Source organism: Eptatretus burgeri, chromosome 12, assembly GCF_056783735.1.
Source record: "Eptatretus burgeri isolate ZD-2024b chromosome 12, Ebu_testis_v1, whole genome shotgun sequence".
NCBI lineage: Eukaryota > Metazoa > Chordata > Myxini > Myxiniformes > Myxinidae > Eptatretus > Eptatretus burgeri.
In genome coordinates this window covers 99,366,587-99,383,916 of record NC_140972.1, presented here as the reverse complement: position 1 = coordinate 99,383,916, position 17,330 = coordinate 99,366,587, and the positions used below count along the sequence as shown (strand labels likewise).

At 47.1% G+C, this 17,330-nt stretch overlaps 1 protein-coding gene across 3 annotated transcripts in view; it reads right to left on the bottom strand.

Annotated features, from left to right (window-relative positions):
* LOC147016229 (dedicator of cytokinesis protein 1-like) overlaps positions 1 to 17,330 on the bottom strand; it is a 235,709-nt gene that overhangs the window by 164,006 nt on the left and 54,373 nt on the right. For all 3 annotated transcript variants that reach the window (XM_085849067.1, XM_085849068.1, XM_085849069.1), the window contains 5 exons: positions 16,768 to 16,840; positions 12,743 to 12,878; positions 11,895 to 11,970; positions 1,670 to 1,749; positions 507 to 632 (listed from right to left, as the gene is read on the bottom strand). In XM_085849067.1, coding sequence (XP_085705193.1) covers positions 507 to 632; positions 1,670 to 1,749; positions 11,895 to 11,970; positions 12,743 to 12,878; positions 16,768 to 16,840 — 491 coding nt within the window. The remainder of the gene's footprint in view (positions 1 to 506; positions 633 to 1,669; positions 1,750 to 11,894; positions 11,971 to 12,742; positions 12,879 to 16,767; positions 16,841 to 17,330) is intronic.

Sequence of the window (17,330 nt, the reverse complement as noted above, 5' to 3'; positions counted from 1 at the left end):
TGACAGATTCCATCAATGCCAGAGCACCTCTGCCTGGTCAGAGGGAATGTCTGACATCCAAAATCACCAGAATTCGTGCAAGTAATCATCCCCACCGAAGAGGCACCAACAAAATGATTACCTTAACCCGTCGCACAAAATAAATAACTTGAAGCACTTAAAATAAATAAATAAATAAATAAATGATGGTGGAGTCAATTGAAAAAGAAATAACTCGCGAATACAAGGACTGAGGCTTGATCAGATTGCTTGTTATATTTGGCTGGAGTGACACAATTGGGTGTTAAAGCAAATCAAGTCATTGAAGAATAATGGTGATATCTATGCCATTCACCGAGGATTACTTCAATCAAGCAACTCAATAAAAGGGATCAGATAGGAAACAAAGGTCATGTACTTATTATACCACTCATGGATAATGATTTGCTTTTTGAAATCAACGAATGCTTGCAGGTTTTTATTGATAATGGAATGGAGGATCGAACAAGAGCAACACGAAGGTAAACCTGGCATGATGATTTCTGGGAAGCCAAGCTTGCGAGCTACAGCTGTGCTTCGGTCCACCAAATGAGGAAACTCTTGGCGCAGCTGCTTGATGTCCCCATTCAACATCTTCAGAGATACATGCACACCTGTGGAAAAGCGCAATTCCAAGCACACATGTTAAACACATTGCACACAACTTACCGAAGCTGAAGCACAGAAACGACAAGAAACCAAAAGCCTGTTCACGTCGACGAGAAACCAAAAGCCTGTTCACGTCGACGAGAAACCAAAAGCTTGTTCACGTCAACGAGAAACCATAAGTCTGTTCACGTCGTCGAGACACCAAGAGCCTGTTCACGTCGACGAGAAAGCAAAAGCCTGTTCATGTCGACGAGAAACCAAAAGCCTATCCTTGTTGACAAGTCATGAAAAGCCTGTTCATATTGGCATGAAACCAAAAGCCTGTTCGTATTGACATAAAACCAAAAGCCTCTTAATATTGATCAGCATTCAAAAGCTTGTTAGTATTAACGAGCAACCAATAAGTTGTTGATATGGAGAAGCAACCAAAACCTGTTCAACCAAACAGAAGGTTTATTGCTCTGTTGTGGTGTGCATGATCCTTTGTTGATTATGTAATTTCATGTTAATTAGTTCCATTTCTGATTTGATTGGCCTGCATCTATCAAATATTAAAGTACCATTCAAAATGGTCATCTGATTGTACACTGGAGGTTCCGGATTGCCTTTGAAATTAGAGGGTAAAGACGGTGAGATGATCGAGTGAAACAACATCGTTAATTTGCCAAAACATGATCGCTCAGTGTTGCTGCACTTTAAGCAAATTAGAAGCTGAGCACAGCTCGAGCATTACTGCCAAAAGTCCAGTATGCACTTCGTGTGAAAAGTGTTGATCCAGTGACATTCATTATCCCCCAAAATATAAAGTTAATCACACAGCTGGGTATAGTAAATTAGTTATGTTTCATGATATTTATAACAAAACAGCTGTGTGGTGTATGTTTTGGCTCCACATGTGCTTTGTCCCAAAGTTGATGACTTGGTGAGTTTGGTATGAGGAGGTTAAACCCACTTGTTTCTCATACTTTGTGCTGATTACTGTCCCAAAGTTGAGTGATTTATACCAATCAAAAGTCACTTTTGTTTCTACAGTGAGACTCACCTTGACCCTTGTGGTTGACATCCTTAAAAGGCACCACTTTGTTGATGGCAATTTGTGGAAAGTCAGCCTCACCAGAAAGCCTGGTGAGAAGAGGATCAAGAAGGAAATAAACTATTTCCAAACAAACAAGATATTATATTCCCACTTGTTGTGTGCAACTTCTGCACCAAAATGCAAATACACGGTTGTGCCAAAAATATTGGGACAAGAAAGAAATATGTATTCACAATTGTTCATTTGATTTCTCATGGAACATCAATGTCACTTCCCAGGAATGTACCAAATGTTGGTAGGAATGAAACCAGACATCATCTTCCACACCAATAAATGTCTATGGGTGTGCGTGCATGCATGCGTACCAATCAGTTTGCCTCCTCCATACATCCAAAACCATGAGACCGAGCAGCTTGAAACTTTACATACATAGTAAGGGAACACCAAGGAGGTGCATCAGTGAGAATTGGGTGTTTGCGTTAATTTAAACACCCCTTCTAAAGAGAATTCACGGTCTTATTTAATTATCCTTTATCAAGGCTTCATCCTTGGTCAGTCCTCTGTCAGCTGGCTGGGGTCTTAATACGCCTATTTTGGCCTGTTCAACAATGCCTCGACTTGGAGCAGGCCACAACGGTTACTTAACGATAAAGCTTTTGTTTCACTTTCCCCACTCATATTATTGAATGCCTCATCATCATATCTACGAATCGCTGGATACATTTCAATGCTACTAATGCTGGGAGACACCAGTGTTTATGGCTGTATTTCATTTCCGCACATGCCATAATCTCGATAATCTCTTAAATTAAGACAAATTTCAAAGTTTAAACTTCTTTATTGACCAGCAGCAGTTCCAACTGCAAAACAAAAGTGTTCATCTGTGCAATTCAGAGATTGCTTCAGCATTTCCAGGTGCATGGGTTTATATGACCGATTGGCAATCACTAATCGCTTGCCATGCGAGCCATTCCTCATCAACCACTTTGTTTGAGTGCTTAAGCCACTTGGCGAATGCTCTACAATATTTGCACTGTCACTGAATATATCGATCGACTTCAACAAAGTTCAAAGTTCAGAGCCCGTTTGACTGTGGTTGGCCATGCGGTGCCTCAGGCAGTTCGTCAGGCTGTGGTTTGCTGACTGAAAATGTACAATTTTATTTTACACCACGTTTCCCTTTTTTGGACGATCTTCTTTCATTATACGACCCATCACTTCAGTATAGATAGATACAGGTAAAAAATTTAACGTTTCATTTTTAGAAGTTTCTTAAACCGTTTCACTGGAGTGCTTACATCTCAAGAGTTAGGAAGGCGAAATAAATTAGATCATTACAATGAGTAAGAAATGTTTTCAGTTGTTACAAAGCAATGAATCGACACATCACAGCAAGATAGCGGAGAGGTATGCACACTCGATCTCAGCTGTCTCGCCTGGGTTTGAATCCCGACCAAGCTATAAGCGGTCATCAGGGTGTTTCACAGGCAGGGTGATTCATCAATATGTGTGCCGATAAACTGGACATCACATCACATCTGCGAGAATCGTCTCTGTATATGTACATCTGCGTCTGCGTCTCTCTCCCCTACCATCTCTCCCCCCCCCCAGCATCACTCTCCCCCTCCTCCTCTCTCTCCCTCGCTCCCCACCCCTTCCTCTCTCCCTCACTCCCTCACTCCCCTCTTCTCTCTCCCTCGCCCCTCCGCTTCCTCTCTCTCTCTCCCTCGCCCCAACCGCCGCGCCCCACTTCCTCTCTCTCCCTCACCCTCCGCTTCCTCTCTCTCTGCCTCGCCCCCACCCCACTTCCTCTCTCTCCCACTTCCACTCTCTCTCTCCCTCGCGCCCCCCGCTTCCCCTCTCTCTCTCTCCCTCGCCTCCCGCTTCCCCCTCTCTCTCCCTCGCCTCCCGCTTCCCCTCTCTCTCCCTCGCCTCCCCGCTTCCCCCTCTCTCTCCCTCGCCTCCCCGCTCTCTCTCTCTCTCCCTCGCCCCGCTTCCTCTCTCTCTCCCTCGCCTCCCCGCTTCCTCTCTCTCTCCCTCGCCTCCCGCTTCCCCCTCTCTCTCCCTCGCCTCCCCGCTTCCCTCTCTCTCCCTCGCCTCCCGCTTCCTCTCTCTCTCCCTCGCCCCCGCTTCCTCTCTCTCTCCCTCGCCCCCCGCTTCCTCTCTCTCTCCCTCTCCCTCCCCGCTTCCTCTCTCTCTCCCTCGCTCCCCGCTTCCCCTCTCTCCCTCGCCCCGCTTCCCCTCTCTCTCTCGCCCCCGCTTCCCCTCTCTCCCTCGCCCCCGCTTCCCCTCTCTCCCTCGCCCCCCCCCCCCTCTCCCTTGCCCCCGCTTCCCCTCTCCCTTGCCCCCCGCTTCCCCTCTCCCTTGCCCCCCGCTTCCCCTCTCCCTTGCCCCCCCGCTTCCCTCTCTCTCTCTCTCCCTCGCCCCCGCTTCCCTCTCTCTCTCCCTCGCCCCCCGCTTCCCCCCTCTCTCTCCCCTCGCACCCCCGCTTCCCTCTCTCTCTCCCTCGCCCCCGCTTCCCCTCTCTCTCTCCCTCGCCCCCCGCTTCCCTCTCTCTCTCCCTCGCCCCCTCGCTTCCCTCTCTTTCCCTCACCTCCCCGCTTCCCCTCTATCTTTCCCTCGCTTCCCTCTCTCTCCCCGCCCCTCCCGCTTCCCCTCTCTCTCCCTCGCCCCTCCCGCTTCCCCTCTGTCTCCCTCGCCCCCATTCCCCTCTCTATCCCTCGCCCACGGCTTCCTCTCTCTCCCTCGCCCCCCGCTTCCCCTCTCTCTCCCTCGCCCCCCGCTTCCCCTCTCTCTCCCTCGCCCCATTCCCCTCTCTCTCCCTCGCCCACGGCTCCCTCTCTCTCCCTCGCCCCCGCTTCCCATCTCTCTCCCTCGCCCCCGCTTCTCCTCTCTCTCCCTCGCCCCCGCTTCCTCTCTCTCCCTCCACCTATTCCCCCTCGCCCCTCCTCTCCCCCTCTCTCTCTCCCTCCCCCTCCCTCTCTCCCTCCCCTCCCTCTCTCCCCCTCCCCTCTCCCCCTCCCCTCTCACTCTCCCTCCGCTTCCTCCCCCGCCTCCCTCTCTCCCCCTCCCTTCCCTTTTCCTCTCTCCCTCTGCCCCCTTCCTCACCCCTTCCCTCCCTCTCTCTCTCTCTCCCCTTGCCTCACTCCCCCTCTACCCTTCCCCTCCACTTTCCCTTCTCTTCCCTTGCCTCACTCCCCCTCTACCCTTCCCCCTCCACTTTCCCTTCTCTTCCCTTGCCTCACTCCCCCTCTACCCTTCCCCCTCCACTTTCCCTTCTCTTCCCTTGCCTCACTCCCCCTCTCCCCCTTTTCCTCTCCCTTTCCCCCTCCCTCTCTCTCCCCCTTCCCTCCATCTCCATCCCTACCTCCCTCTCCTTTCCTCCCTCCTCGTCTCTCTCTCTCTCTCTCTCTCTCTCTCTCTCTCTCTCTCTCTCTCTCTCTCTCTCTCTCTCTCTCTCTCTCTCTCTCTCTCTCTCTCTCTCTCTCTCTCGTCCCTCCGGAGTTGCACCCCATCCCTTTCTATTCCCACTACACTCCTGCCCCACGCTTTTCTCCTCCTATCCGAGTTCCTCCGGACTTCCACTCTCCCCCTTGCCTTGCCTTGCCTTCTCCCTTCATACAGCATACAGTACAGTACATCCAAAATGCCTACAAAAGGACAGTTTTTTTTATTGAAGCTTGATCACTTGAAAATATTAATCATGACTATTTTCATTGTAATGAAAACATAGTTACGAATTAGCGCCCGCCGGCGTGCGAACGGCCACTTTCCACGAAAAGTAGCCGCTCGCCCACCAGACGGACAATTCAGTCATGACCTTCCGGAGCAACACCGGAACCCTGTTCCTAACAGCTATCCCGGCCCCCCATGGGCCCTTGGCCTACCGCGGCTGACTAGCCCGGTGCCCGGGGTACCCACTCAGCGATACTCACCGTTCGCAGCCACGCTCCCAGCCCGTCAACAGGGCTCCTGCACCCCTCCAAAACGTGTTTCGAGCCTACTTCCCCACCAACAGCAAAACGACCTCCATTTTGTCAATTTGCTGAACCCACTATCTCACTTTATACTGACCCTGGGGTCCCTTGGGCAGGAATCACTCCTCCCACCATGCATTCCACATTCACTCCATACACTCAGGCCCGCTGGCCTCACTCACTCAACATGTGTTTCCATACACTCATTCATCGCTGAACTCGGCCATTCTGCTGACTACATCCCCTAACTACCTCGTGCTCCCACGTCGTCCCTTGCACTAGTAGCACATCCTTTTAACTCTACGTAGCTAAGCTATGTCCCCACTACACATCCAAAGTCTGTCCATGTCTCCAAATCAATCATTTCCCATATTCCCTCCTAAATCTAAACTGAATCCCTCCAACTAATCCATTCCACGGGCCCCATGAGGACTTATCCCTGCCCCATGGAGCCGGTCTAGCTAAGCTAACCCTTCCCCCTAACTAGTGGTGTCTTGTGCCCTGGGAAGGGGGTCTTCCACCCCTTGCTCAGGGAATCCTGTTCACCCGAAGCGAGGCTTGCTTTTCTTTCTTTTTATATTGCGCGTATCAGCGCGGCAACTCGCAACCTGCGCTCTTTTCCCGTGACGTCATGGCAGCTGTTCACACACCTCGTCCCTCTTGGACGGTACCATCCGGCAGGGACTTCCCTTCTGCCGGATTCCAACCCTACGTGCAGCCATGACGTCACCCTGCGCATCAAAAAAACAAGCCTCGCGTCTCGAGGGGTTCCCCACACAAACACATGTGCTCTGCCCATCGGAGCTTCACACATACGCTCACGAGGAGAACCCATCTGGTCCAAATCCTTTGTCCAGCCTACCTTCTATCCGTCAGCGGGATCGGCTAATCCACCGCGTGCGTTTACAGACCGGGCTTCACTCCCGCAGGCGCGCATGTGGCGGTCTCGTGCGTTGCACAGCACGGACCCCGCACGTGCTGCCGTGCAAACCCGGCACGGTCCCCAATGCATCTACGGCCGCTACTCGGCCTTTGTCCACCGTCAGGCACCGACTCCGTCGCACTCTCGCGCACAAACTCCCATGTGCCACGAGGCTCACACACCTCGAGATGGCACTCACATGCAGGCACGCGGTTGCTGTGTTCCCGCATGCCAGCCGCCATCTCCCTCACATACAGCAACCTCACACACACGGTCTCTCTCACACACAGCCGTTCACTCACGCATGCCATTTCCCTCGCACACGTGGTTCCATTCACACACGGCCGTTCACCCGCACTCGTGGTTCCTTTCACACACGGTGCCTCATTCGGGACATTCACAACGGGGATTTGTGCCACCACAAGGGTTTCTGGGGTCTCCAAACCCCCCAAGCTCCGTGTGCACCCGTCCACAGCACTCATCCCCTCTACCTCTCAAAGCTCGACCAGACCCACCTGGTCGAGATCCGCTTCAAGGGAGCATAGCGTCTCCCTCCATTCCTGAAGGAGGCTAACCGGCTGCTTGCACCGGGTCACGAGACATTCTCTGAGCTCCCCCTCATCGTCCTCTACTAACTCCATGTGTGTGCTCGTCTTTCACCCCGTCTTTATCGTGTAGTCTCTCCGCTTCCGTTTCCATCTCCCGGTCTGTACATTTTATTTCCTTTATTCTCTCTGTCGTCTCCACGTGTCTCTTACACGTCGCAGTCACCACATTTACTTTTTCCCTCTCTCTCACCGTCACTTTCTCCATCACGACTCTCGCCCAACATGTCTCCCGCATTAGTTTGTCCTCCACCGCGGGGCCGACACAGTCCACACTCCGTTTTGTCGGTTCGGTCGCACTGACACATGGTGCTGCCATTATGCCTGCCTGCAGGCATTGCCCCACTCGCCGCATCTCACCCCGCATTGTTTGCACATTCTCATCCATTTTGTCGTTCATTCGTTGATAACTCCCATTTATTTCGTTTTTCATTTCTTTCATTTGTTGCGTATTTCCATCCATTTTATTATTCATTTGTTGCATATCCCCTTTCATTCCTGCCAGCATGGCGAATAGCTGGGCCATGTCGAATGCACTCGGCAAGGATCGGGGGGGGGGGGGGTGGGGGGTTGGCGGAGGAGGGGAGGGGGGTATCAAAAGCCGCAGCCGCCGCGCCCATTTCGGGCTCTGGGTCCATTTGTGGGGGGAATTGCTCCTGCACATTAATGTCCTGCTCGGGGATTTCATCCTGAGCCATGGATTCTACCTTTTCTAAATCCATATCCCCCTGCTCCCGTTCGCCTTGGAACGCCACCTTGCTTCTACGAAATAATTTTTAAATGCCCGTAATTTGGGGAACATTTCGGGTCACTTCACTCACCATTGATCCGGTTCCGTTAATTTGGTTTGGTGTGAAGGCGGGAGAGTTTGTTTCCCACTCCTCGACATCAGTGTTACGAATTCGCGCCCGCCGGCGTGCGAACGGCCGCTTTCCACTAATAGTAGCCGCTCGCCCACCGGACGGACAATTCAGTCCTGACCTTCCGGAGCAACACCGGAACCCTGTCACGGGTGGGTCTTCAACCCCACCACAGCCTAGCCAATTTTCTACCCGTACAGAATAGGGTCAATCGCCGAATCTCGATACATCTAAGTACCCACGCGGGTAGCCTACCGGGAGACCGTACCTCAGCGTAGGTCGGCTTGGACACGAACCACCCAAGCGGTTCGTTCCGTTCTGCAGTGATAACCGAGCGGGTATTATCGCCCGACCTCACTGGATCCGATTCTATTTAACGGGTATTTAAAACCCAACTAATATTCCGAGATGCAATATGGCGTTCCAATGGGGGAAAGAAGACACGAAGAACGGGTGACATTCACACAAACACATTTATTTTAATACACATATACAGTCAATCATGCAGGTATGGAAGAAAATAAAGCGAAAGCACTACAACCGACTATAAGCAATTTATGTACAGCCACTTAACAGTTTTACTTCACAAGACACGGCGCCACCAACAGTCATTCGAAAGCAAAACCCCAAGAAAAAGACCACCCCCATAGACAGGGGGCTCAGACGGGGCCCGTGGGCCTTTATGGCGTGGGACTTGGCAGACTGAACGGATCCCACGAGACCGTTGCAGGTTACCTGCACCCTCGCGGTGCGATTGTGGGCGAGTCGCGGCGTCCGTCGCCCCACGGCAGCTAGAACAGCCGCGGCTGAGCTCAGCCTTTCACGGAGCTGGCGAGCTCTCTCCCGCGCTCTCCTCACGGATGCGCAGGCTTGCGCGCCAGAGGTGGCAAAGCGGCGCCTCCCGTCCGTGTTCCTGGTGCCACGAAGAAGTCGAGCAGCCACCACGAAAAAACCACACGAGCTCACGAGCTGCCACCACGAAGGAAAAAAAACCACGAGCTCACGAGCTCTCGAGCAAACGAGAAAAACACACGAGCTCACGAGCTGCCACCACGAGGAAAAAGAACCACGAGCTGCTGAAAAACACCCACGAGCTCACGAGCTCCAAGCAGACGAGAAAAACAGACGAGCTGCCAGACCTGGCGTCCTGCATGCCCTTATATTGCTCACGCCATGCCCCTCCGCTCTCGCCCCGCCCTCCTTCCAGAACCTGCGGGAACCTTCCAGAAAAGGGGCGTGCCCTCTCGCCTCACGGGGGCCGAGAGAATCAGAATTGGCACAGGTCCAGGGAGAATCAGGCGGGAAATCCGCGCGCCATCGGAACTCCTCAGGTTTCCTTCGCTTCGTCGAGACGGTTTACATTAACGAAGAGGGCCGTGGTTTGGCGTGAGGAGACCGCCGCGAAGCGGTGGTCGAGAGCGACGTTGGTGGTGGTGACTTGGTTGTGGTGATGGTGGCATGGTTGGCGTTGTGGTTATTTGGGAGCGATGTTGGTTGTTGTAATGGTGGTTGTTGTGGCTTGAGGTTGAAGTGTGGTTGGTCCAAAATAACGATAGGAAAAGAAAAACACTATCTCAAAGAATCACAGCCCTGTGACACGAATAATATGCCATTAAACAACAGTGGGGAAATCTAACTGAACACGGACTTAATGGCATAACTAACTAAGAACCTATATGGTGTTCTGCGAATTTCCACAGCGGTAACAATACCTTGTTCAGTTTTAAAATGTACATAAACTCAGTGGTGATGTTGAGTGTACGAAAGTGTACATGTACATGCCATACAACTTTAAAGTGTACATGGACATAACTTATTTAAAGTGTACGTGTACATCATAAATATCTCTTGGGAATTTCTCCGGCTGCCTCCCAGCTAGTTAATTGCAGACAGGTATTTCACGACCAAGCCAATTTTAATATTTATTTACTTCACATAACATGTGAATTACATGTCCATCAGTTTGTTATTAAACCTTGAATCATTGGGTGAAAACCAAAAGCTTGTTTTTTTTTCAATGAAAGACCACGATTTCCTTTCCTTTGCATTATGATAATGTGCCTTCATTGGATGGCGTATATTAGACCGCTGTCACGATCGCTGCAAACAAGACGTGCATTACCTCGATTGAGTTGTCATCAAAGTATACCTTTGTTTCCTCAAAATGGTATCTTTATATTTAATGATAGACGATGCATTGTTCAGACTTCAAATGTCCATCAGAACCCTTTGAACAATCTGACCAATGCGGAGCGAAAAATATGGCGGACATTTCTGGACGGCTGGAGGGCGTGGCCTGGCTAATGGGCCGTGCTTGTGACACTGGGGTAGAGAGGTTAAGCCTGGCCTGGAGACTGGGTGCGGCTTATGACCCACCCACAGATATGAACTAGCGTGGATCGGTTCGCTGTGCTCGCCTCTCCACACGTCATTGCCGAGAACGACATCACAGATTTGATGCGTTGTCATGATTTACACCAATCATAAAACAAACATTTATTTTGTACAAATTTATTTGTAATATTGGTGAAAAATTTTTTATTTCAAATGTATTTGAAAGTTTTGAACCCCACCTGAATCAACCCCACCTGGTATCAATTCAATGGAGGTGGGATTTGAACTCAGGACCCTAGGTTCCCAAGCATGCCATCCTAACCATTAAGCCAGCACCAGGCCTGTTTTGTCCGTCTGTCTGATACTTGCAAAATCGAAGATTTTTCAAGTGTATTGGTCAGTCGATTTTGTTATTCTGTCTGTCTGTCTGTCTGTCTGTCTGTCTGTCTGTCTGTCTGTCTTTATCGCCTCCAGGTCAATTTTAAACGGATCGTCATGAAATTTTACCAAGTTGTACAGGTGGTCTCAACTGAGAAGCCTATTGATTTTGAGGTCAAAGGTCATCTTGAGGTCAGGTTTCTAAAATCAATTTTCATCCGATTGATTTGAAATTTGAACAAGATTTGAAAACTGCATCACTTGATTAGGAAACCAACTTTTAGGAGGTCAAAAAGTCAAAGGTCACACTTCTAAAATCATCAATTTGTATCGAGAAAAACATCAATTTTCATCCAATTGACTTGAAAATTAAACAGCAATTGAATAGTACAATCCTAAATTGGAAAACAACTATTTTTGAGGTCAGAAGGTCAAAGGTCAACTCAAGGTCAAACTTCTAAATTCATCAATTTCAATCTGAAAAATAATCTATTTTCATCTGATTGATGAGAAATTTGACCAGGATTTGCATATCAGGTCACTGAATTTAACCGCCAATTATTTTTAGGTCAAATTTGATTTATGGATTTCGCAAATATCGTGATATGCATGACATCTTTCTTGTTTGTCTGTTTATGTATTTGTGTGCAGAGTATCTCAAAAGGTTGGGGAAGCATTCAAATGAAATTTTGTGGACAGGTTGGGTGTGTGACAAGGACGGGTTTATTCAATTTTGGTGAAGATCCGAATCTTGATCCGATGATTTTTTTTGTGATTCTTCACCATTGAATTACGGGGCTAAAACCGATATATAGCACGATATCTCAAAAAGTTATGAACGGATTCGGACGAAACTTGGACACGTTGGGTGTGTGACACGGAAGAACTGATCAGATTTTACTGAAGATCTGAATCCGGATATGAGAATTTAAAAATTTTTTAAGTGATTCTTCACCATTGAGAGATGGGCCAAAAACAAAATATAGCACGATGTTTTAAAAAATTTCTTGGGCACGATATGTTCTACTGGATCAGGCATTGCGTGCGGGGGTATGCGCTCTACAGCAATGACATGCATGGCATGCAATCCACACAATAACTGATGCGTATGGCATGCAATGCCTCGTGACCAAGAACTACCAATGTGCAACTTACTGCTGGAAGGGAATGAAGAATTCTTTCTGTTCATCGCTTTCCACCTTTCCCGTTATAATGCTAGTAATGTCCATTACTGTAAAATAAACACACACAGGTCCGTTAAATATGTTGCACCATTTCAAGCCAAAGCTGGACCATTAAAGATTGCTTTAAGAGACAAAATGATCAGATAAAATATTGGTGAAGATGTCTGTTACAAGAGGATAAAAGATTGACTAGAATACTGCAATTGTGATCATGGGAGCATCATTATGGAAGATTCACATGCAACAATATAAAGAGCTAAATGTGTGCTCCGTACTCAAGTAAATAAAAAGGAAGCACAATTAAAGCACATTATTCTGACAAGGTAATCACTGCCTTGTGAGTGCAAAGTACAGTACCTGTGTTGCATTCCTGTACTGTAATTACCTCTTGAGCAATGAACAAGGTGGTTAGGGTTGGGGTCAGGGTCAGGGTCAGGTTGACTTAAGGTGAAGGAACTTACATATGAATCCTCTGAATTAAAACATTACGACATATTCATGTACTTTTACATGAATTAGAGGACTAAGTAAACAATGGATAAATCAACGTGATGCCTGGGATTTTAACCGTGTGTTACCAACATCACGGGCCAGGGATTCATTCACAAGGGAACATTAAACAGGCCAACATGGATTTCAGATGCCTTTAATACAATTTTTATTTCATCATTTGAAAATCGTTTAAGACAGATTGTTTCCTTCTCCTCTACAGAGCTGGTGAAATCATTCCTTCTTTATTGACCTAGTCAGGTGATACTTCACCAAAATCGATTAACCTTTCAATCAAGTATTTGATTCGTGAGCAAGAAATGTTCATACCAGCCACGCCAAATGATCGCCGAAGTCCAGACGTGCTCTTTTTTGTGTTTGTCCCCTTGAGGTCCATGTAGCCGACCCGGACCACTTGACAGACCAAACAGATCTTTTCCCTCTTCAATTCCTTGCTGCCGAGATCCTGAACCGAGGGAGAAACAAAGGGAAAAGAATGGTAAGGTCATTACCAAGAGCAAATTATTTTGCTGTTGTTAAATAAGCCAACACACATACAGCATAATCCACAATGAATGCCAAACCAACCTTTGAATTGCAAATAGCAAGATATGCATTGTTAGTTCGTTGCATGTAAATGCTACTTTACTCAGGGTTTGCACGAGGAACATCATTTCAGCTCACAAGGAAGAGGCTCTCAATCATACAGTTATGGCAAGTGAATGAGCCATGGCATGCTACGTCCATGAGAAAAGATCCCACTGACACTTGGGGTCATGGGGACCATCAGAAACTTCCACCAGTAACTCCCCAGGCAAATCTTCTGTGGACCCAAGTCTCACTTCCATTGTATTCCCCCCAACTCCAGCCTCATCCCGAGTTTAACAACTAAACAAATGGTAACTACCTTAGAACCAATTTATATGACAATGAACAACACCGAGAATCTTTTTCGTCAACAAAAGTACCATAACAGAGTGTTCTCAATAAAGTGTGAATTGAAATGCAAGTCACACGAACTGCATTGATATTCAGTGAATAAGTGGTAAATTTGATAAATAGTGGTGTACCGAGGACAGTTTAGTACAGTGTTCAGAATCCTCTCAGCTTTGGTAACAAATGTTCGATTGCAGAAGTAATATGGAGGATAAATAGATTTTCAATGTTCTTCACGTCCACCTGTCTTGACAAACTTGCTCGCCACTTCTGAGTGCATCTTTTAACTGTATTGAGAATTTAACCACATCGGTGGTGGTAGACACCATATCTAACAGGTGCCAAGGCAGAACGTGCTCCACTCTCGATGCTTCATCAGCATTCTTTGGGTGTCGACCGTTTTCCCAGTGACCTTCATTGGCTGGCACTAATTCTGAAGTGATCCAGGCATTGGCATGTCTGCCACATTACCCCGTTCCTTGGCAGCTACTGCGCTGTGTCGACCTAATCAATAGTTGTGCTCGCCATAAGCCAAGTCCTGGTGTGTTGAGTCATGACCCTGTTCTACAACAGCGAGAAAGCCTCATCTGGTCGAGTCTTCAGCCAATAGTGTTGTGCAGATACAATGAATCCCTCATCCAAGGTACATTTGTGTGTCTCTGCTCTCCAGGAAACTGTTCTTCTGATATCTATCAAAGTGAGGCCATCAACTTCACTTGGCTTTACAAAGCACACTAACGCAAAGTCACACGGTGTTTGATACTGGAACCAATTCCTTACACATGCTGATCTTTTCCATTTGGAACAGGACTACCTAGCAATGGAGATACAATGCCAAGTCATGAGAGTAGTTTCAGGTGAAGTTTGTCCACATTAAGAATTTGGAAGTTTGGCCAAAATTCCATAGTCTGAACTAATTTTCTTTTCTTTTTTCTTCTCAATGTGTGCTCCGTTTGTCAATGCAAACATTGAAGGTTAGTTTCAAAAACAATTACATCTTGCACATATTATATTTGACTATAAATTAAGTTGAAAACAATGCCTTAATAATCTAACAGACAGAGAGGTGGTCTCCCGGTGAGGACTCTGTACGAGCATCCTCGAGGGTTCTTAATTTTTATTATTTTGTACACAAAGTTGAGGCTCATGGAAGAGAAAGAAATATCCTGATGCAGAAAAGAAAGGCAACGTACAGATAGTGAGACAAGTGGACATAAGCAAGGGAATGAATGATGAAACGGAGGAGGAGAGATGAGACTGGAGAAACATAATAACGTGTGTGTGTGTGTGTGTGTGTGTGTGTGTGTGTGTGTGTGTGTGTGTGTGTGTGTGTGTGTGTGTGACGGAGAGACGGAGAGACTGGATAGGGTTAATAGGGGTAGAAAGATCACCAGTGGAGATGCAGAATGACATGAGATGGTGGTGCACTACCTTGAAGCACTGTCTCAGGAATGAGGGTCCACAAGCAGGAGAAAAGAGGACCAAAGGAATGGAGGTGTGTGCAGTTAGTCTGGATTCTGGGAGTTTAACCAGGAGGGGGTTACTGGAAGAACATGTGCATTTTGTAGGAACTGATGAGGGTTGAAGGGTTGAAAGGGTAAAGGGGAAAAAAAGCACAGAATAGAAGCAGTATTTATTTATTTTTTAAAGAGAGAGAGGCCACAACCTGTCTGCTATATGAGAGCAATATGCCTTGTACTTCAACTTCTTTGAGGGTATGCTAATGATGTGAAGAACTTTGGAATCCTTCAAGTATGGACAAAAGCCATGTAGGTTGAGAGAAGTTCATATTTACCAAGAAATGACTTGGCACAAAGGAAGTCCAATCTGTGGCTGACCTTGGAGGACAACATGGATACATGGTCTGCCCAGGAGAGGTCATTTCTGATGATGAAGCCCAGAAGCTCAAGAGACTGGACTTCTTTAAATGATTGAATGTGGAAAAATATATATGGATTAATGAGATGATCCTTCCAGCGACCAACATCTGACCCTATATCTACTCCTGGTCAGCAGAGAAGGAAGCAGCCACTACCATCCTGTTATTAGATGGAGGCATCTAGTGATGAAGTTGTCAAGTCATGTCTGACTCCTGGTGACGTTCATGATCAGATTTCTCAAACATCCCTATCCTTCACTACTTCCCAAAGTGCGAGAAGAAACAGCTTGGTTGAAGCCTTTACCCCATCAATCGAGGGTGTATAAGGTCTGCCTCTTCCTCTTCTTCACTCAATCACACCGAGCATGGATGACTTCTGCAGACTTTCGTTTTCTGTGCATGTGTTGTGTCCAAAATATGACGGTTTCCGTTTTAGCATCAGCTCGTCTAATGTACATGGTGGTCACATTTATTCAAGCACTGATTTATTTGCTGTTGGTGCAGGCCATGGAATTTTTATCCTTTGTCTTGTGGACATCATATTTCAAAAATGTCAATCTCTTTCTTTCTTTCTTTCGTGTTCACTGTCCCCGACTCCATACACTGCAACTGGAAACACCAGAGCTTTCACCAGCCTCCTCTTGCTTTGTATTGTCACATCTTTGTCTTTGTCTTTGTGACAACTTTGTCTTTGCAGATGTTTCCAAATGTAGGACAACAGCAGCTTGAATAACACAAGCAGAATGCTTGGCAAGCAGAATGGAATACCAGGCTGTGTTGAATGCCTGAGATATGGCCAGGAAGAGAGAACCTACCATCATGTTTAATATTGAGTCTCCATTATTGAGAGAAACAGCAGCATGCCCAAACTTGAGTGACTGGGATGGAATGTAAACTGAGGATTAATGATTAGGCCATATGAGAAAAGTAAAGGTAATGTCAGCTGGAGTGATTGATTCTAAGATGAAGCTTAAGATTAAGTGTTAGCTAACTGGTGTCATCGTTTTTATACGCTTTTATGAAGATGTACAAATGGAATGTTGTTGAACGGAGTGATGTTGGATATTTTTCAGGCAGATGATAGGTGACGAGGTGATGGACAGGCTGAACAGAGCAGACAAGTGAGAGCAACATTATAGAAGTTTGGGGCCTGTCACCGAGACAGAGTTAAGGTTGTTCGGAACCTTTCACCTTCTGAGGTTCCTTCTCAGGTGAAAAAGTCCATGTGACGTCGGCGATTGGGCATGAGGGGTCAAAGTGGGGACAAAGAGGAACTGGATTCTAAGCTTTTGGAAACAAAGTTCGTCCCAATGGAATTACCATTTTGCTTGTCTGTAAAAAGCCCCTAGTTTTATTAATGATTTTTAAGAGGGATAATTAAATAAATAATTATTAAAATATTACAAATACAGAGATAAGTCAAAAGTGAGGAAAACCTCAGAGCACAGCCAGTCCCAAGGTACATTAACACTTGTAAAATTGAATAAATTAATAGCGGCAATCAGAGGTTAAAGGAGCTCAAGAATAGTCACATACGTACCGTGAAGACGACGCGGAGACTATTCAACTTGTTGATGTCCAATTCTTTTCCCCACCTGAATAGGTAATTTTCACTGAAAAGAAAAACAAGAGAAATATACAGTACTGTGCGAAGGTTTGGGCGATTACAATTAAATACATCAAATTATCAGTGATGAGTCATATGTTTTTAATATTGTGAATTAACGACCTTGATAAATGCACATGAAACAAACTACTGAAGAAATAACAAGAACAGTGTCATTTTATAGTCTCAGACCATACTCCACGTGCCCACCCTTTGCCTTCTTGAGTGCCATTACTCTTTCACCCATGCTTCCTGTGTATGACTGAAGCACTCTGATAGGAATATTGTGCAAAATATCCGGTAGCACATTCCACTGTTATGTAAGGTTAGTTGGGTTCCTCTTGTTTTTCTCTGTTTCCAGGTAATCCCATATGGCCTCGATGGGTCTCATGTGCAGACTCTGAGGTGACTATTCTAACACTCGGAGCACACCAGCTGTAACCTTGTCCTCCAAATACGATTTAACTGTATTGGAAGTGTGTTTTGGATAACTATCT